Here is a 21,799-nt window from a genome sequence, read left to right as displayed (position 1 = left end):
AAATTCTAACACATGCCAAAATCTCCACAAATATTTCTAAAAATTAGTCAGTAACTTACGCAACTTTTTCACAATTCCCTTTTAAGGGCAAGGGACAAAGTCCCACTAAATGTCTTGGAAGTGTGAGCTGACACAGCATTAGCCGAATGCACAGCAACAGGCCCGTTCTGATGACTCAGTGCGACCAGCTGTGCGTGAACTGACTTGGGTGAAGAAGTGTCCCTGTACCTTGCTGCACGTATCAACACAACTATGGGACAACTTTACTTGCTGATATGTGGAGACACACACACACACACACACACACACACACACTGGGAGTGAAAGAGCCTTTTCTGGACAAGGCCCAGAGAGATCTTCCCAAGCTCTGCAGCTTCAGCAAGGAGGCGCCCATTCGCTGTCCCTGGAAGACCTGGCTCACCCTTACCTTGACTTGCTCATTGGAGGTCACGGCACAGAACACAATCTCCGTGAATCCCTGCGACGGGAACATGCGGAAGCAGATGCCGCCGATGACGCGGCCATCTTTAATTAAAGCGAGGGTTTTGTGTTTCCTGAAACAACCAGAGGACGTTAACGTTCTACTATCTTCACTGTATAAAAGAACCAAGCAAGAAAGGCACTATCTGGCTAAACCACACTTTCCCCTGGCTTCCTTAGCTACAGCTCACCCGCACAAGGCTATCAGAGCTCCCATCACCTAGGCACGGCCTGAAGCTCACACACAGAAGGCAGGGTATTCCTGCAGGAGAGCTGGGACCGCTGTGCCCCAGGCAAAGGCCCCCAGGCCTGCGAGTCGGAGGTGGGAATGAAGTAATGGTCAAACATAACACATGTCCCCAACAAGTACAGTCTTAGCCAGAAATATCACAGAAACGATACAGAAGACACTATGAAATGTACACGTGCAGTGTGCCAGACCCTGTGTACTTGCAACGCTGTCAGCATCACTCGGAACTGTTAGGCAGAGTCCAAATGTGCTGCTGCAGTATTTTCTTAAAACAGAGAAATTTGGAGATTTGAGTTTCTGAAAGTTAAAAAAAAAAAAAAAAAAACACAGCTTTTCAAAGTTAATCTCAGTTACCTGTCAATAATGTTCCCAGTTGCTATTCCTGTGGGCAACAAGGAAACCTCATAGTCTTCTGACTATTCAAAAAAAGGGGACATCTGAGAAGATGTATAATTCTGTTTAATAAATGAAGCACAGCATAGTTGCCCAACACCTTCAAACACAAATCTGCAGGGATCAGCATGGTGGCACATCAGGCCAAACCTATGCCTACAGTGCCAACATGCCATGTGGATGCTGGCTCACACACTCGCTGCTCCACCTCCATGCAGCTCCCTGTGCTACGGCCTGTGACAGCAGAGCACCCAATGGGAGACCAAGGAGAAGCTCCTGGCTTCCAGCTTCACACTGACTCAGCTCCGTCTGCTACAACTATCCTGGGAGAAAACCAGCACACGGAAGAGATATCTGTCTCTCATTCTCTCTCTGTAACTCTTGCAAATAAAAAGAAAAATAAATAAACCTTTCGAATACACACACACACACAGCTTCATGAACAAGAAATGTGCAGGGACTGGTATTGCAGCACAGTGCCTTAACCCACTGGCTGTGACACTGGCCTCTCGGACGGGATTGCTCCTGAGAGCCCTGGCTGCTCCACTGGCCGCCGGAATGACTGAGAAACAGAAGATGGCCACACCTGGGCGGAGTTCTACAAAATGAACCAACATTCATGGCCACCTGGGGACTCAACCAGTGATGGAAGATTCTGTCTCTTTTTCTTTTTCCCCATTGCTCTGCCTCTCTGCCTTTCAAAAAAAAAAAAAAATATTAAAAAAGAAAAACGAATAACTTGTGGGGAAATCATTACAACTTTGGAGATGACTCAGCTGTGATCCGTGTCACTCCGGATGAGCGCAGCCTGCGAGCGGAGTCGGCCTGCAGCGTCTGAGCCGCGTGTCGGCCACGGGAAAGGAACAGAGAAGCAGGAAGAGCAAGGCGGCACTTACGGGTCGAACACCAGGCGCGTGATGTACTCCTTGGGCATGCGCGGAAGCTGGTGGGAGAAGACGTTCTGCAGGCCGACCAGCCACATCAGGATCCTCTTGTTGGGTTTCTGGTTCAGGGAATTGCCAACCACGTGAAATTCAATGACGCCCCTGCGCTCCTCAAGCCTGGCTGCCTCGTCCCGGGCTGAATGGGCTGACAGGAAATTGGTCTGCAACGCACAAGACAGGGAAAACAAAAAATGATCAGGACCAATTGTCCTAAACCAGCGTGAAACAGAGTGCATCAACCCTCCTCGTTGTAATCAAATATCTATTTGGGGATTTTCTGGGTCCTATGCATACACCCTTACATGTACTCACATGGGTGTACACACACACACACACACACAATCTATGAAGACAGAAGAGATAGGCAAAGCATTTTGAGAAACTAGACCACTGTATGTGTGTGTACATGGATCAAATCTGGTGCAAAAACAAGGGTCAGAAAACATACCAAAGGGCCCAGGGCGATAGCCTAGTAGCTAAAGTCCTCATCTTGAATGTGCCGGGATCCCGTATGGGCACCGGTTCTAATCCTGGCAGCCCCGCTTCCCATCCAGCTCCCTGCTTGTGGCCTGGGAAAGCAATAGAGGATGGCCCAAAGCCTTGGGACCCTGCACCCGTGTGGGAGACCCAGAAGAAGCGCCAGGCTCCTGGCTTCGGATCAGCGCAGGTCCAGCTGTTGCAGCCACTTGGGGAGTGAATCATTGGACAGAATATCCTTCTGTCTCTCCTCCTCTCTGTATATCTGACTTTCCAATGGAAATAAATAAATCTTTTTTTTAAAGTTCATTTATTTGTACTCCAGAGTTAACAGAGAGTAAGTGAGAAGGAGAGAAGGATCTTCTATCCACTGATTCACTTCCCAAGTGGTGGCACGGCCAGAGCTGGACCAGCCAAAGCCAGGAGCCAGGTGCTTCCTTCAGACCTCCATGCGGGTGCAAGCACCTAAAAGACCGGGCCATCCTCTGCCACAGTCCCAAATGCACCAGCAGGGATCAGAAGAGAAGCAGCCAATATTACAACAGTTACTCATAAGGGATACCGACGCAGCCGGCAGCAGCCCAAGCTACTACACTGTCACACTGTCCTGGAAATTTCTCCTTCTTCAGATGTTTCTGCCCTCCCCATCTGGACCACACCCATTCAACACCTCAATGGCAGGAGGGTCAAGGAGACCCACCAGCTGGCCACCCGGGTCTGCCCTGCGACTGCTCACCTCTGGTCCGAGCATCGCTGCGGGGTCCGTAATGGTGGACATCACCTCATGGATTAATTCCATTGGAATATCGCCCATGACTCGAGGTTTCTTGGCCTCCTCCAAGACATGAGAATCATTCATTTTCCTCTTTTCTCCTAGAGTGAGCGAAACAAAAGGGAGAAAACAGGTGATTTTAAACACGGATGTGTAGTACATGCTAATGAAAACCACAGTTTTTCTAATTGCACTGGCAAATGCAGAGTTTAACTCTCCCTTTACCAAGGAGAGGGGTCTGCACGGAAGGGGGGGTGCAGAGCGAGGAAGTCACAGCAACTTTGTATTTTTTCAATTTTCTGTAATGATTTTAGTAGGATACATGAATTACTGAAACACGGGCTTTTGCTGACAAATGCAATGAGCGATTCTCCTTGCTGTTGGCCGTAATCCTCTAACACAGCAGCTCCGCAGTCCGAGAATGTTATCCACGACTCCCGGTGCCCGCAGTTTGAGACTTGCTCTATGTCTATAACGAAATCAGCTTTGCAAATATGTAGTGCATTGTCTTCTGGAAAAGAATTGTGCATTTTGCAATGTTGAGGATCAAGCTTTCTATACCTCCATTAGCTTAAGCTTGTTGGCTTCTGTGTACTTAATGATGTGTTTTCTCCTTCCTTACTGATTTTTTTTGGTCTACTTGTGCATGAATTTTTCAGTAATTAAAATATACTAGTGAAGTGCTTTATATTTAATAAATAAAACGGAGAATTTAATTTTCACTTTAAATGACCACCTTATTTAAAACCATGAATTCATTTACATGAATATTTGTTTTTTAAAAGTTCTATATATTTCCACCCTTCATTTGAAAGGAAAGAGGAAAAACAGAAAGGAATCCTTCCCAGCTACCGGCTCACCTCCTAGGCCCACCCCAGCTCACCTCCTAGGCCCATACCAGCTCACCTCCTAGGCCCACACTATCTCCCCTCCTAGGCCCACACTAGCTCCCCTCCTAGGCCCACACTAGCCAGGGCTGAGCGAGGCCATTCCAGTAACCTGGAACCCAGTGTTGGCTTCCGACACGGGTGACAGACCCATGTAGCCTGAGTTATCAGCTACTGCCTCCCAGGCCGCACACTCTCAGACAGCTGGGTTGGAAGCAGAGCAGACACTCAAAACAAGACCTTTTGCTCTGGGATGTGAGCATCTCAAACAGCGACTTAACTGCTGGACCAAACGGCCGTCCCAAAGTGATCTGAGTAAGACGCCCACAGCCCATCTCTGGAGTGCCATGGCTCTGGTGCCCACCAGCTTCCTGCCAACACAAACCCTGTAGGCAACAAGGATGGCTCAGCTGTTCGAGTTTCTGACACTCTCATGGAAGTCCTGGGCTGAATTCCTGGCTCCTGGCTCCGCTCCAGCCCAGCCCAGCCCAGCCCAGTCCAGTTGCTGTAGGCACTGGGAGGTAAGCTAGCATAGGAACGGTATTCTCTCTCTCTCTCTCTCCTCTCCCTTCCTTCTTCCCTCCCGTTTTACTCCCTCCGTCCCTCCCTCTCTCACTCTACGTGTGTTAATGTCACTCCCCCTTTCAGTTATAAATTGTTAAAAAAAAATTTTCTGGAATGTTTAAAACTAATGTACTCTTAAGGGGTGTTCCAATCGAGAATGCTTCCATTAAAAATTGAATCTTTTGTCAAAAAGGAACACGGCAACATAAAGTATCTTTTCTACAGAAGATATTTTCATAAGTATTACATATTACTAAATGGTTTTTGTTGAATATTAATTTTTATGTCACCTCTTGTAGCTTTTAGAAGTCAATGAGAATATTTCCAGACATTTGCCTAATAAATCTTAAAATTAAACAGGCCTGATGATGCAAGCCACCGACTTCTCTCCTCCTCCAACACTGCTTTCAAAAGGTGCTCATAGGAACAAACCAAGAGTCCACATTATACTGCATGGGGAAAAACGGAAAGCATTTCCTCACAGTTCTGGCATAAGAAACACGTCTACTCTCTCTACTATTATTCAATTTAGAACTGAAAGTTTTAGCAAGAGCAATTAAGAGATGAAAAAGAAGTCAAAAGCAACAAAATTAGCAAACAGGAATTCAAACTGTTGATGTTTGTGGATGACAGGCTGTTGTCCATGGAAAAACCTAAACAGCACACCAGACAGCTCTTAGAATTGATATGCCAGTTCAGTAAAAGTCGTAGGTCACAAAATAAACGTACATGAACCAACAGCTTTTTCATCATGCTAATGACGAACTCGCTGGAGAGAAGTCAAGTAAGAAATCAAATTCATAATCACAAAAACCCACGAACACTAGGAATGAATTTAACCAAAGAAATGAAAGATCTCCACAATGAAAATTACCCAATCAGTAAACACCGATACAAGAAATCACCAAGGACATACAAAAATGCAAGCTATTCCTTGTTAATGGCTTGGGAGAATTAATATCATCAAATGTCTATGCTAACCTAAAGCAACCCAAAAATTCAATGCAATCCCTACCAAAATAATAATGATATTCCCCACGGAACTAAAAAAAAAAAAAAAAAAAAATCCCAAGATTACAGGATCACAGAAGAGCCCAAGGAGCAAAGCCGAGCTCGAGGCGTCGCAACACCTGACTGCCTCAATGCCTTGCACACAGCAGGAGTATCTACAGCTCCTTGGTACTGGCGTAAAGGCGGATCCACAGATCAGTGGAACAAAACAGACAGCCCAGAAATGAATCCTCATACACACAGCAGACTGACCTTTGACAAAAAGTGCTCAGGCCGTAACGATGCAGCCAGGATAATCTCTGCAACGAACAGTGTTGGTAAAACTGGATACACAGATGTAGAGGAACGAAGCTCCATGCACGCCTCTCACCACACACAAAAACCCACTCAGGATAGACCAGAGATCCACACTGAAGTCCGAGAGTATGAAGCTGCTGGCAGGAAGTGCAGAGACAACACTCCAGGCAGGACTCTGGTGTGGGGCACGACTTACTGGACAACACCCCTAAGGCACCCGCGATCAAGGCAAAACTGAACAAATGGGACCACGTCAAGCTCAGAAGCCGTATCAGCAAACACCGAAAAGACATCCAATAAAATGGGAAAAAAATATTTGCAAGTCAACTATCCATCAAGGAATCAATATTTCGAATACAGCAGCAACTAAAAAGCTCAACAACACAGTTCTCAACAGACAGGTTTCAAATATATATATATATATATATTTATTTACATGTCCAACAAATATATGAAAATGTGCTATCAGGAAAAGGCAAATGAAAACCACAGTGACATAGCACCTCACCACGTCAGAATGACTAAAACCCAACACCGAGAGAGGAACAAATGCAGGGCAGGATGTAGAGAAATGAAATCACCTCCACACTGTTGGTGCAGCCATGTGGAAAACAGTGTGGAGAGTTCTTAGCACTTAGAAATAGACTTGCCACAGGCTGCAGCAGCCCCACTGCCGGCTACGTACCTAAACAGACACGAGCAGACCTCATCAGACCTGCACCACCACACCTAAAGCCACACTTGCCACAACTGTCAAAATTTGCACTCAACCAAGGTGTCCGTTATCAGATGAATGGATAGAAAATATACGATATACATACACAGCAGAATGTTAGTCAACCATTAAAAAAAGAGTGAAATTCTACCATTTGCAGGTTAGTGAACAAACTGCAAGCCATCATATTGAGTGAAATAAGCCAAATAATATATTTTCCCTTACACATCGGGAGCTAAAATTTAGGGAAAAAAAAAAACAGAAAGAAAAGCATAACTGTGCAATAGGGCCTGGCACAATGGCTCAAGGGCAAATTCCCAACTTTCATGTGTGGGATCCCATATGGGCGCCAGTTCATATCCTGGCTGCTCCACTTCCCATCCAGCTCCCTGCCTGTGGCTTGGAAAAGCAGTCGAGGACAGCCCAAGGCCTTGGCTTCCCGAACCCCGCAGGAAACCCAAAGGAAGCGCCTGGTTTTTCGCTTCGAATCAGCTCAGCTCTGGCCACTGCGGTCATTTGGGGAGTGAACCAGCAGATGGAAGATTTCTCTTTCTCTCTCTCTCTGTAAATCTGACTTTCCAACAAAATAATATGTATTTTTAAAGAAGAAGGAAAAAAGAGGACATCAACAGATACTGTCTCCATACCTTGAACACCCAGCCTCCAAAATCAGGAGCCAAATCAAACTCGATTCCTTATACATGACCCATTCTTTTGAATTCAACCAATGAAAGAGAAAAAAAGACATCCTATCTATGGAACAAATATGCAAAAATGTGATCATATCTAAGATTTTTTTGAAGATTTATTTATTTATATTACAAAGTCAGATATACAGAGAGAAGGAGAGAGAGGAAGATCTTCCGTCCAATGATTCATTCCCCAAGTGACCACAATGGCTGGTGCTGCACCGATCCGAAGCCAGGAGCCAGGAACTTCCTCCAGGTCTCCCACGCGGGTGCAGGGTCCCAAAGCTCTGGGCTGTCCTCGACTGCTTTCCCAGACCACAAGCAGGGAGCTGGATGGGAAGTGGAACCACCAGGATTAGAACCAGCGTCCATATGGGATCCTGGTGCATGCAAGGCGAGGACTTTAGCAGCTAGGCTACTGCACTGGGCCCATATCTAAGATTTGTTTTATATTTAGCCTGTTCAAAGATTCTCTGACTAGGAAGTGACTCTTGCCATTATGGCAGCTTACACTGGCTAAATTATTTTCATTATTATTATTTTTTGGATAGTCAGATATACAAGAGGAAGATCTTTCATCCAATGATTCACTCCCCAAATGGCTGCAAAGGCCAGAGCTGAGCTAATCCGAAGCCAGGAGCCAGAAGCCTCTTCCAGGTCTCCGATGTGGGTGCAGGGTCCCAAGGCTTTGGGCCGCCCTCGACTGCTTTCCCAGGCCACAAGCAGGGAACTGGATGGGAGGCGAGGCTGCTGGGATTAGAACCGGCATCCATATGGGATCCCAGTGCATATGAGGTGTGCTAGGCTACAGCGTAGGGGCCAAAACTGGCTAAATTCTTCAGCCCTGGGTACCCACACTCTGAGGTGTCACATCCAGGAGTAAACTGCGCTTCAGAACTCCTCTACCCCTTGTCTCCAAGTTCAAGCATGTGACTTGCTTTGGAAAACAGAACCAGTTCTAAGTCCAAGCTGTCAGACACTGTGAATTCCCATCTCTGCCATGATTATAAACAGCACATACTCTGCTTATCCCAATGGATCCAGGACGGTGGTGGGAAGCATGTAGAACAGGGAGTTGCTTCAGTTTAAGCCCAGAACTGGGGCTCCATATAATGGGTAAATGCACGAGCAAGCTCAGCCACGACTTGATGAGACTAGCTGAGATCAGCCATCTTCCAGCAACACACCAAATGGGTGAGCTGTGGTAATAAGCTACTATAGTTTTAAGGCACCAGTTAAAAACACCTGGTTCATTCAAAGTGCCTGAGTTCAATGCTTGCCTTCAGATTCTGTTTCCAGCTTTCTGCTAACGCACACCTTGGCAGGCTGCAGCGATGGCTCATGCAACAGGTCCCATCAACCAGTACGGGAGCCCTACACTGCAGGTAGCTACAGAGCAAGCCAACAAGTAGAGCTTCCCTTTCTCCCTCTCACTTCTCTCTCTCTCTCTCTCTCTCTCTCTCTCTCTCTCTCTCTCTCAATGCCTCTCAAATCCAATAATCCACTTTGTCTAAGTTTCCAACGGCTTAAGAGAACTCCTAAGGCCCATGCTGGGGTGCACCTGTGGCACTGGCATCCCATATGGGTGTTGGTTCTAGTCCTGACTGCTCTACTTCAGACCTAGCCCCCTCTCAGTGACCTGAGAAGGCAGCAGAGAATGACCCAAGGCCTTTTGGAGGAGGGCGGGTAGGGGGTCTTAACCCACGAGGGAGGCTTGGAAGAAGTTTCTGGCTCACAGCTTCAGACTGGCTCGGATCTGGCAGTTGGGGTTATCTGGGGTGTGAACCAGTGAATGGAAGATCTCTTTGTGTTTCTATCTCTGTGCAACTCTTTCAACTAAAATACACAAATCTTGAAAAAAAAAAAAACCTAGTACAGTAGCCTAGAGGCTAAAGTCCTCATCTTGCAAGCCCAGGATCCCATATGGTAACTGGCTCTAATCCCAGCAGCCCTGCTTTCCATCCAGCTCCCTGCTTGTGGCCTGGGAAAGCAGTTGAGGATGGCCCAAAGCCTTGGGACCCTGCACCCACGTGGAAGACCCAGAAGACGATCCTGGCTCCTGGCTTCGGATCAGTTCAGCTGCTGCTGTGGCAGCCACTTGCAGAGTAAACCAGCAGAAGGAAGATCTTTCTGTCTCTCCTTCTCTCTGCAAATCTGACTTTCCAATAAAAATAAACAAGCTTTTTGACAAAACTGGAGCTCCTCGGGCAAGTCGGAATCTTGTCTGGTCTCCCTGTTTGGAGGGAGGCTTACCTGGGTTTGCCTCTAGCCCAGAAGCAGCTTTGCAGGCAGGACTGCCATTCCCTCCATTAGGCTGCTCAAGGGAAGGTGAGTTTGAATTGTAGGAAAGTGTCCTGGCCACAGGAGGCGGATTGATAACTGACCAAAGAGAAGGAAAAGAAAGCATTAGGAGATTTCTTTCTTAGGTCCAAGGAACCAAGAGCACATGAGACCATCCTATTCCTGCTCCCAAATCACAGAGAAATCATCTTTAAAATAAACAGGGGATCAAGACAGTGTGAAAAGACAGTAATGGATCACAATTAATTACATAAAATAAGGCTACTGAGTCTGGACTGATAGTAAACAAATAGCAAATAAATAAGGAAAAGGCACAGATGTTCCTTACAGAGGCCAATAAACCAGCAGGCAGGGAACAGTAAAAGCTAGTTGCTTGGTCAGGAGAAGCCGTAAGACATGAGCCAATTGCTTGGGCTCCTGCCATCCACATGGGAAACAAGGGTGGAGCTCCTAGCCCACTTCCAGGCACTGCAGCCATTTGGGAAGTGACCCAGAAGACAGAAGGTCTTTTTCCCTCTCTGCCTCTCCATACGTATATGTAACCCTGCTTTTCAAATAAGTAACAAAACAATCATTGGCGGCCTGTGCTGAGATGCAGTGCGTAGGCTGCTACCCGTGATGTGCCAGCTTATATCCTGACTTCTTCACTTCCAATCCAGCTTGTGCTAATGGCTTGGGAAAAGCAGAGGGAGATGGCCCATGCTTGGGGGCCCTCTCTCTAACCATGCAGGAGGGGCCTGATGATGTCCCCGACGGCTTTGGCCTAGGACAGCCTGGCTAGTGCAGCCACAGGCAGACTGAAGTCTGTCTCTCCCTCTCTCTAATCACTACTTGCCAACCATCGATTAGCAACTGACTCAGGGATGGTCATTCATTAGGCTATACCTAGTGAGTTTAATTTTTATGAAGACAGGAGGTATAAAGTCTCAAAGCATCTCCTCACAAACATATTTTTTTTATTACAAAGGAGAAAGTGAAGAGAGTTGATGAGTAAGTTAACCAGATGATCAAACTCCACGCTGACAAGGAGGAACCAGGCCAACAGCCTAGGCTTCTAAGTGCCATAAATCATATTAATGAAACAAGAGGCAGAAACAGAAAAGCCCATAAATTATACAATATTACATCAAGGTTGAACTCTCAGATTTCTCAGAAGTCACACACAACTCAATCTGCAGACGATGTGGGGTGGCGTAAGTGATTGAGGGAGACATAACCCACAGCACTGACTGAAAAGCCGTTAGTCTCTGAAGAACAGGAAACAATCCAGGCACCTCCAAAGGTCCATGGAAAAATGAAATGAAAAGGGAAGTTTACTTTGCTACCAAAACTTAGATTTAAAATCCATATCATAGGAGGTGTTCAAAAACCTTGTGGAAGTGTATATTATTTTTAAAGATGTACAGATCTGAAAAGTTTGGAGCACAAAATAAATGACCTTCTAATTGCATTTTTCCACACTAACAAAGTGTCAGTCTGCTGGGTGCTTTTCCCAGCACCCAGCGCTACAGCACTTGCAAGCACCCTGAACTGATTCTGAGTAAAGCAGCAGCTGTGGGGACTGGGAAGCCACGTGCACACCTTGCACAAGTTCAGAGCCATGATCATGAACGTCATGTCCTCCAGCGAGATGGCGATGCAGGCATGCCCACGGAGGAGATGATCTCACTCTTCCTCCCCACCTCCCCGGAGAATACATGGCAATTACAGCAAGAACAGCAGAAGAAAGCTCACTTCTGACAGCTGAAGGGAAGACTACAGTGTACAATCCAGCTTACCCGGGGAGTACCAGGGGCTACAGAAATACGTGTGCAATTCCCACAGGGAAGAGACAACTCCTGCCTTCTCCATCCTCCGCGGCAACAGATGACAATGTGGCCAAAAGTTAAGCAGAGTGTCACAACTCTGAGTAGGCCAAAATCCTGGGGAGTGTTTTTCTTTATTTCTCTCTCTCTCTCTGTCACATACACACACAGAGAGAACAAAGCTGATCTTGTTGAAGAGCTTTAATGTCACCCAGCCTGGGGGGGCACTGAGTGTGCTGCACGCCGGCAGTGCCCTCTGAGACAGTCCAGCCAGGTGCTCAGTGCCCTGGCCCTCAGTGCAGGCCCGCAACTACAAATCAGCCCAGCCCACGTGCCCAGGCAGCTCCGCCCTTACACGCTCCCACCTCAGACAACGTGTCGCTCCACCGACCCTCCACTCACACAACCTTACATAGGGCATGTACTTCCAAGAGGAGGCCTCGAAACAGGACAAAAATTTCACAGACAAACACTATTGAAGGCATCAGTTATTAAAACTGAGCCTCTGACCCTAAAGCAGTTGCACGCACAGGAGAGAAGACACGCGAAGACGAGGTGGATGTTGTGCACGGTGCCTAAGTGGCTGCTTGGGTCATTCGCATCCTGAATCACAGTCCCAGGGTCCAACTTCTGGCCCTGCTCCCCACCCCAGCTCCCTAGTAACGTTCACCCAGGGAGGCAGCAGGTGAATGTTCAAGAGCTGCCTGCCCTCCATGTGGGAGCTCAGATGGAGTTCTAGAATCCTGGCTTCAGCCCTTGCCCACACTGGATTGGCTTTTCCTGGCATCCAGCAATTGAATCAATGACTGGAAATCTATCTCCTTTTCAAATGAATTAAATGGATCTTTTTCCCCCCGTTTTTTGGTAAAGAAGGAAAGATATGCAGGAAAAACGGGACTCAGCACAAGCTGTTATCATACGCCATAGTTCTCAATTATTGCTTCACAGGACAGTCACGTGAGGAGCTCGTGAAAGTCTCAACATCCAGACTACGCCCTAGGCCAACCACATTCCACTCTACTCCTTAGAGAATCCGTGATTCCAGACCTCCGTGGGTAACTTCAGCGTGCAGCCATGTGTGAGTGCCAAGCCGAAGACCCACGTAAGGTTTTGGGGGAGCTTGAAAGTAAGGAGAGTTCTTGCTGAAGGGAACAAGGGGCAATAGGAAAGTGTGCAGGAGCTGCTGTTTGGACGCTAGGTGAGGCCCGGTGCTGAGCGAGCAACGCAGAGGACGTGCCAGTGCCGCAGAAAACACATCTAGTACATGTTCCACTCCTGAGCGTGCAGGCAGCATAACCCAGGCTCAGACAGGTGCCAACAAAACAACAACCACCACCGCGGGATTATGAATCAGAGACACATGGATTCATCAGCTAAAGCAAAAACAAACACAAAGTCATTTCTGACCAAAAAGAGTTTTGTCTAAATCGAAATACATCATTTCCTATGTGCTCAACTTGGTAGGGTTTCAATCACATTTCCACCCAAACATGAGCTCTAAATAAAATGGTTCTCTTCGAAAATAAATCTTCTCAAATACATTATGATAAATGAAAGCCACTACATTAAAAAAAAAAAAAAAAAAGTCGTAGGACAAAGTATAAGAGGTAAAGTTACAAAAACAAAGATTGGTGGCTACCAGGACTAGAGGTGGACAACGACCAGACCACAAAAGGGCCCAAGGCAACCTGCTCACAGTATATCTTGATGGTAAGCAAAAGTTACCAAACTTACTTACATAGATTTATCAAAAAACACAGCACACACACCACAAAAAAAGTTTATTTACCTCAGTTGTCTTAGAGCAGGAATAAAATCACCTTTGCTGGAGGCAATATTCACAAGCCCCTGCATCACACACTAGGTTACAACTCTGCCAAAAAGCACTGACACCAAAACTGAGCTCTGTCTTTCCCCATGGCCACATTGAAATTGCTGCTTTGGCATTCACGGTCAAACTTCTCTGCTGGTCTTCCTACTACCAAAAGCAGGAATTCAGATTCTCTTTTTAGAGTCACTGTGACTTCAATAGTTATTTGTCTTCCTGCCTAAAATGCCTACTAATATCATGGTCTGACCCAGGACGACGATGGTCGCCCAGGTCCCAATAGAAAATACTGTAGATCCTTCAAGACCGCCCTCCTCTCATCACTTCCAGGACTCACGTCCTCCCATTACTCCTCGTAGTAACTTTGTGTGCAAAACAAGTATCACAGGTTGAAAAGCCGACTGACACCTGACTCCTGGGCATTAGCCATGCACTGGAGCTATCAGTGTCTAAAAAGAGCCAGCAGTGACTGCAGAGCGAAGCTGCCTGGGACTTCACACCACCCATTAGATGGTAATGTGAAGGCGAAGTTGTTTTAGCCATTCGGTTTGCACCTGCACACATTAATAAAGACATGGTTATAAGATTTTGGTCTGTACCTGTATTTTCCTCATTAATAGAGTCGCCAGATGGATGATATGCCAGCGTGTTTGCTTTTTTGCTGACTAGCTTTAAATTTCCTGCTGAAAAATAAAAATAACCTGCAAGGCAAGCTACCCTTACTTCAGGTTGGGTTTCCGGGTTATTCTCTGATTTATGTAAGAAGAAATTTACCTGTTTGGATTCCTAGTTGGTTGATTCTGGAAGACGCTGAGAGAAAATCTTGATCCCAGATAGGAGAGTTTTGGCTATAAACTTCTTCTTCTAACATGGACAGAAATCTAGATATAAGAAGAAAAAGGAAAGTAAGATATAAAAAAAAATAATAAAACCTAATGTGCTTGGTCAGGGATGGCAGTACCAAGCATTTATGGCTTCTACCTTCACATCGGTGTCTCGCCTTCACCTCAAACTCTAGAGAGTTATGACTCAAATTATGATTCAACTGGCCAGCCCTAGGATAGAGAAATATAGAAGTGAATCCTCTTTTGACCCTATGTACGGTCTTATTGGATCCTCAAATCAAGTCTAAGAGTATATTCATTTATTTTTTTTTTATTCATCACGCACACATATACATAGCTCTTTGTATGTAACAGGCTGTGTTTTAAGTGGTTATTACATATAAACTTACCTGATCTTTATAATGACCCTCAAAGTTAGGATCCACTGCTTGCCCCGTTTTTACCGACGAAAACCACAAGACAAAGAGAGGCTAAAGAACTTGCTCAAATTCCCCATCTAATAATTAGCAGAGCCAGCAGTTGATCCAGTCATTATGCAACATGTTAACTGTCCCATCATGCCATAATGCAGATGGATCTGAGGCTTGGAGCCCACGGAAATCAGTGGCCAGCTAACTGGGTAGAAATGCAGGTATTCTTATCCCACCTGGGCTTACAGGATTTTTTTTTCCATTGAGAAAAAAAATTGTAAAAATCTAAAACACTGAAAGAATAATTTAGCAGAGTGCAGAGGCTATGGGCAACGCTTTATCTTTTTGTTTCTCTGAACCCAATTTCTTTCAACATGTACATTTCTCATTTTTAGAACAAAACATAAATACTTCACTTTATAAAAATCTCATTAAAACATTGGAGGGGAGGGTGAAAACTGGAAGCGAGTGGAAGCAAAGACAGTGGAGAATCAGGGAGGCAGGCTTGGAGACTGCATCTAAGTAGCAGGCAAGACCCCTGGGGAAGCAAAAGGCCAGCTCTAGTTCTCTGATGTGGTGGGATCCAGGACTCAAATAAAGCCTCAGATTTCAACAGAGCTTGATTTTGTTGCCAAAACTGTAGGGACAAATCCCTAACTGCCTGAAATGTTGTTACAGTTGATGAAAAGGGATTTAAAGGGAGAAGTGGGTGGCAGTTTTACCCTACCATTAGTAACAGAGAAGAAAAGAAAGTAGCATTAATTTTTTAGCTCGGCGACATAAGCATGCCAGAACTACGGGCGAAAGGAACAAAACACGCTATAATTAGCAAATATCTGCAAAAACCAAAATGAATTTTCCATGAAGAAAAACTGTAACTATGCAAAATCATTAAAATTTTTTTATAAGCCATAGCAGGTGTGTCTGTCTCTGGCTTAAAGGCAAAAATAATAACTATCAGCTGAAAACATAAAACGTTGCTTGTATGACAAGTCTAATAGATAAATAAAATGAAACTACATTTATCTCTAAAGAAAGACGCTCAGATCAGTTATAAGGAAGAGATAAGTGAGCATGCCCAGACTCTGCAACCTACTTTAGGGTTCCAACTACATCTATGCTTTGGCATCTTCCTTTCAGAGGACACCACGGTGTTCACAGCATGCCTCAGCCATGGATGCTGCTTCTCATAAGGAAACTGATAAACAGGATGCCAGGATATTGTGCAAACAGTCGATGTTCAGCTGAAGCCAATCCAAGTTATCAATGCCATCCTGAACCTAAACTTTAGGATCTGAGTTTTTGGCCCAACGATTCTCAGTCTATTTCTAGCACAAAATCATTTTTGTTACTGTTGTTGTCTTGGTCTTATTCTTACCGACTAAAGCTACTTTTTGTGAGGCACAAATGAGTGATCCAAAAGTATATCTTCATAATAAAAACCTAATTTTTTGACCAATTAAGGGCTTTTAGCAATCTGATAATATAATTTCACACCTGGAAAAGTAACCTAGTGGCTAAAGTCCTCACCTTGCAAGCCCAGGATCCCATACGGTTGCTGGTTCTAATCCCGGTGACCCTGCTTCCCATCCAGCTTCCTGCTTGTGGCTTGGGAAAGCAGTTGAGGACAGCCCAAAGCCTTGGGACCCTGCACCTGCATGGGAGACCCAGAAGAAGCTCCTGGCTTCAGATCAGCTCAGCTCCAGCTGTTGAGGTCACTTAGGGATTCTATCAACAGATGGAAGATCTTCCTCTCTGTATATCTGACTTTCCAATAAAAATAAATAAATCTAAAAAAAAAAAAAAAACTATGGAAAGAGGGCTGGCACTGTGACGTGGTGGGGAAAGCCACCACCTACAATGCCTGTCCCCCAAATAAAAAAAAAAATTAAGAATAAATAAATAATTTATTCTCAAATTCTAGTCTCTGTAGCAGCACTTCCCACTGACATGGGGAGAGAAAGCTATGTAATACCTAGACAACCTTCTCAAATTACACCTTTTACTTCCCCCATGATGAGCTGGTCCAGACAGAATGACAACCACAAAATGAACCGTCTCATTCATGACCTGCTCACACAGCTCTGTGACAAATCATCAGTCAGACCCTCAATCCTTCATGGCAGTAGCCAACCTTTCAGCTTAAGCTTTTGGTTCTTGGCACTGAAAAAGATTTTCAAGTCCAATGGTAGAATACTACCACTTCCCAATTGCTTCAACACATTTCTTTCACTTGAAAATCTTTAAATGATTAGAGCTCTGAGGTACAGAAAGTCAAGAACATTCTACAAGAAACTGAGCGTTACAAAGGCCAAGCTGAAGGAGTCCTCTGCTACTGTCCGGCTCTGTTGCAGTCTGGCTTCCAAAAAATGGGGAAGACACAAACCTCCAGCCGAGTCAGAGGGGTGCACCAGCACTCAGCAAGGGTTGGAGTGCTGGAACGGACAAAAAAAATCATCTCTCAACTTTCTTGCACCACTCCTGAAAGCAGGGAAGTGTGTCTCCATGCTCTCTCCCCTCCTCTAACTCACTGGCAGCTGGATTCACAAAACACTGCCCCGCTCTATGCAACTCCGAGACAACAGCGCAGGTAGAAGGCAGAGCAAAGGCTGCAGACAGCATCAAGACAAGCTAAGAATGAACACAATGAAAGACACCCAAGGAGACCCCCACAGGGAACTCGGGCACCTTTCTGCCTTCTCCCAGAGATGCGGGGATGCATTCCCTGTCACTCCTGATTTTGTTGTTTACACAGGCTTGGGCATATACTCAACAACCTCAGGCCCTGGGCCAAAGACCAGCAAGCACTCTCCCTTACTTTGGAAAATGGGTGAGGATCAGAGTTCGTTTCTCAAGAGGCAGTTTGTCCTTTTCCTGTCTTGCTTGTTCCAGGAGTTGTCTCCTCATCACGGTGAACACTGAGCGCAGCAACGTCCTCCCAAACACCTGCGTGGTTTCATAGCGAGGTAGACTGTCACAGAACTGTGGCACATTGCAGTAACAGAGCCACCTGCCACAGAAGGAGATAAGCACCGTCAGCATCCTGTGAACCCCCAGGGCATCTGAAACATCCAAGACCAGTAGCGCACAGGAAGCGAAGTCTGCAATGACAAGCCACCGCATCACCACTAGTTCCTGCAGCTGAGGAATCAGACGCCACGACCTTACACCACTACTTGGATCCAATTCTGTGAAAACCGCCTTGTTTTAAGCATGATGCAGTAAGTTCCAGAGTCTGAAAGCCCTGGAATCTAATGCCTCCTTTGCCACCCACTGGCAGCATAACTGTGGAAATAGAGTCATGTTTCTCAGTCTCCATTTCCTTATCTGTAAAATAGGGACAACAATAATTACATCAAAGGATTCTGCAAGCGCTCAATGAGATTGTGGTCTGTAAAGTGGACAGCATAATTCAAATGTATGGCACACAGACAGCAGTTTAGATAAAAGAAAAAATTAAAAGAGATGCCGAGGAAGCCTCTTTTGAACCAATCCAAAATTTACCACCTGAGGAAAAATTGAAAATTTCTTTAAAATGCCTACACACCACTCACAGAACAGCACAGCTTTGGTGAGAAGATAAAAGATCTTGACAACTATTCAAAACTCAGTCAAAACACAGGAAGTAATGAGCTTCCACTGTCATCTCAACACACTTCCCAGTGACTCGGTCTCAATCAAAAAGGCACTTCAGCATTGCACTCGGCCAGGGCAGGGCCTGGGCCAGAGGGGGCCAGCGTTTCTTCAGATCTGGCCACAGTTCGAAGGCATGCTCACTACACAAGTCATCCAATCAAGAAAGAGACCCAGAAGAAGCTCTGGGCTCCTGGCTTCAGATCAGCTCAGCTCCAGCCATTGTGGGCACGTGGGGATTGAATCAAAGGATGGAAGATCTCCCTCTCTGTCTCTCCTTCTCTCTGTATATCTCACTTTCGAATAAAATAAATAAATATATAAAAAAAAGAAAGAACATTAGGGTCAATCAACTCAATGGATCATAATGTAAGTTATAGGAACTTTTCATAAGATGTTAAGTGGGGGAATAAGAAAGATATAAAACCCATGTCTTTTTATCTAAGCAGTGTAAAATATTTACAGGGCAAAATTAAAAGTTAATATTTAAAAAATGATATCATTTTGTCATAGTGTTGGAACTGAGGTCACCTTATCTTTTTTTTTTTTGAAGATTTATTTTATCTTTATTGGAAAGTGAGGTATACAGAGAGAAGGAGAGACAGAGGGGAGGAGCTCCAGTCTGTTAATTCACTCTCCAAGCAGCCACAACAGCCGGAGCCGCGCCAATCCAAAGCCAGCGGGATGCCGGCACCTTCAAGATGAGGACTTTAGCCATTATAGACTACCATGCCAATCCTACCTTTTCTTCAAAAAAAAAAACCCTGCTCATTCTTTGATAATAACAAGCATCACTTTTTTCCATTAATTACAGAGTTAACAGTATAGTTATTTAGCTAATGATCTACAGCAGAAAAGCAAGGGATGAGCATTTGATGGAGCAGTTGAGATGCTGCTAGGATGCCAACATCCCATACTGATGAGCCAGCATTCAAGTCCGGGGTCTTCCTAATTCCAGTCTCCTGCTTACCTGAGCCCTGGGAGGGGCAGGTGATACCCCAGGGACTTGGGCTCCTGTCACTGACGGGAGAGACCTAGGCTGAGTTCCCAACCCCCAGCTCTCCCAGGCCCAGCCAATGTGGGAGTGAACCAGGGAATGGTTGTATGCTCTCTCTCCAATCCCACCACAATACAGATTACATACAAGGGTTCTTTCATGGAAAATTTATATATCATGAAAACACTATGCTTGTATGATTTCAAAACACTGAACCAAGCCAGGCAAATCTTTTAAATGAACTTTTTCAAGTACCCTCACATATATTTTAAATTTTATAATGGCCACATTGGGAAAAAAAATTTATTTTAGTATATTTTATTCAAAATGTCCCAAATTATATCATTTCTTATACGTGAACAATATTTTTAAAAACTACTAATGAACAGATTCTCTGCTCTTGTTATACCACCATAAAAATCTCAATTCCAATCACATTTAAAAGCTTTGTAGCCACATGGCTAATGACTGCCATATTAACCTACGAAGAGCAGTATTTTGCCAGTTAAATTACATAGACATTCCTTTTCAACTGATACAGTCGCAATTATACTCAGGAAGCCTTCTACATTCAGAAGCAAGTATCATTTCCTTGTTGTTGTTTTTTGGTGGGTTTTTTTTTTTCTGTTTTATGTTTTTTTCATCATTTTATTTAACAAGCATGATTTTATGTTGGGCACATGCTCTATGCGGCCCAAGGCCAAGGACCTTCCTTCTGATTACCTGGTATAGTTTTCTTTGTATCCAGAAATATCGTCGTTGGGAGAGCGCAGTCTTCGTTGAGATGGTGCCTCCAGATGCCAATAGTTGATGCGGTTTAGGAACATTTTTGCCAGCTCCACTATGGTTTGCCTTTCTTTAGACGGCAGGTGACTAAATTTGTACTGTACAAAGTTATTCACGCCCTTAAAAGAAGGGAAGACAATTATGTGATCACACTAATTCTGAACACCCACACACAACCTGCGCCATTGGTGGTTATTAACGACAGAACCAACATTCCGCTATTCATAAAAATCTCTTCATTTTCCCCAACGCCCAGAGGGGATCTTGCCTCAGATCATCGCAGATGAAAACAGACAAGAAAGAAAGAGTGGGAGCTCTAATCAGGGCTGGCTGCAACTCGGAAACACTAAACAGAAAATCAAGACCATGAACTGGACAGGTCAAACTCCCTCACTCGACAAAGTCTGACTGCTCTGCAGAACGATTCTTGTTGAAATAACTGCAAAGCATCTCACATGTAATGCAGTTCTTGTTTTTACACTGCAAAAACTGTAATCAAAAAGCCGCCATCATGCCGTCCCCAGAACTACTCCACTACAATTTCAACATTTTTGATTTTAGCAAGCTTACCAAAAAATAAAATTATTCAAAACTATGTGTTTTTTTAAAGAGATATAAACTATTTAGACTTTCCATAGATCACGTTCATTTCATCTAATTTCAAATCAAAGAACAATGAACTGTTTAACAGAGTTGAGGGGCAAAATAAACTTCAGCCTACTGAAAACTGATCAAAATTCATTTACTAGTGAGAATTCTGGTGTTGTGTCTTTTGTAGTCATTCTCATCAAGAAATTCTCTCCAAAGACATTATTTAAGGCAAACAATGAAAGACTAAAACGTGACAAAAGTGAGAGATACTGACAATGGCTGATGGAAAAAAAGTCTATCCATCAGAAAAGATTCCCTGAATACAATGGCTCCTTTCCAGGAATCGCAATGTAGCAGGAAGCAGCTTTCTGGGTACAAAATCTCATTTTTTTCTCTTTTTGCTGGACCTGGAATGTTTCACACATTGCCACTGAATTCCCTCACATCAATAGTCTTTTTCAGACAGTGCCAAAAAAAAAAGGACAAAGACTTAATTTTAAAAGAGCAACAACAAGAGAAAAAGCACATTTCACATTCTTACCAACTACACATTCTGCTTAATTTTATTCTTCTCTAAACACGCAGTGAATTCTGGGTATATAACAACCCGAAACGAAGAAAGCTAAACTGTGTAGGACATTAGGCTGGTGCTTCTGACCCAAATGGCCAAGATGATTCCTACAGACTCAATGAACCTCTCTGAGCTGTGTGTACAGGACAGAAAGATGTATACAGAGATGAGAAAAGAAGATTGAAGGTTTCCATAGGCTTAACCCAATAAAAAAGAGCCTCCTTTCTTTTTACCTGCTCAATACTAGGCTTTTCAAATGGGGGTTTCTTCTCCAAAGAGCCTTCAACTACAGGTTTTCCTCTTTGTAAAATAGATTTTCTCAAGAGCTGCAAAGAAAACATTAAAAAAAAATTAACTTGATGTCTCGATGTCTGTCTGGGCATCTCCCCTCTTCACACACTTCCCTCCTCTCGCTAACACATACTCACACTCAGTTTGTTAGGAAGAGTTCCACAGTCTATCGATTCTATGTAAGCAAATCCTTCAATCAGTGTAACAGGTAACTGTCAGGTAACCCATATCTTCAAGTCCCTGCTCAACACTGCAAGGGCTG

The 21,799-nt window shown here is 44.6% G+C and overlaps 1 protein-coding gene across 5 annotated transcripts in view; it reads right to left on the bottom strand.

The window, feature by feature from the left end:
* KAT2B (lysine acetyltransferase 2B) overlaps nucleotides 1–21,799 on the bottom strand; it is an 83,090-nt gene that overhangs the window by 18,136 nt on the left and 43,155 nt on the right. For 4 of the 5 annotated variants that reach the window (XR_005881930.1, XM_040963518.1, XM_040963535.1 and 1 more), the window contains exons 4-11: nucleotides 21,480–21,572; nucleotides 20,022–20,203; nucleotides 17,487–17,678; nucleotides 14,188–14,294; nucleotides 9,733–9,858; nucleotides 3,281–3,417; nucleotides 2,020–2,228; nucleotides 428–554 (exon numbers count right to left, since the gene is read on the bottom strand). Coding sequence is in view for 4 of the 5 variants with exons in the window: in XM_040963518.1 (XP_040819452.1) it covers nucleotides 428–554; nucleotides 2,020–2,228; nucleotides 3,281–3,417; nucleotides 9,733–9,858; nucleotides 14,188–14,294; nucleotides 17,487–17,678; nucleotides 20,022–20,203; nucleotides 21,480–21,572 (1,173 nt within the window). In the remaining variant the exon portion in view is untranslated. The remainder of the gene's footprint in view (nucleotides 1–427; nucleotides 555–2,019; nucleotides 2,229–3,280; nucleotides 3,418–9,732; nucleotides 9,859–14,187; nucleotides 14,295–17,486; nucleotides 17,679–20,021; nucleotides 20,204–21,479; nucleotides 21,573–21,799) is intronic. The other variant, XM_040963527.1, reaches the window with a different exon arrangement.

This window comes from Ochotona curzoniae, unplaced genomic scaffold (genome assembly GCF_017591425.1).
Source record: "Ochotona curzoniae isolate NIBS_2020 unplaced genomic scaffold, NIBS_Ocur_1.0 contig_1302, whole genome shotgun sequence".
In the NCBI taxonomy this organism is placed as follows: Eukaryota; Metazoa; Chordata; class Mammalia; order Lagomorpha; family Ochotonidae; genus Ochotona; species Ochotona curzoniae.
The sequence above is the reverse complement of the archived record's forward strand: the minus strand, read 5'-3'. Positions and strand labels throughout refer to the sequence as shown.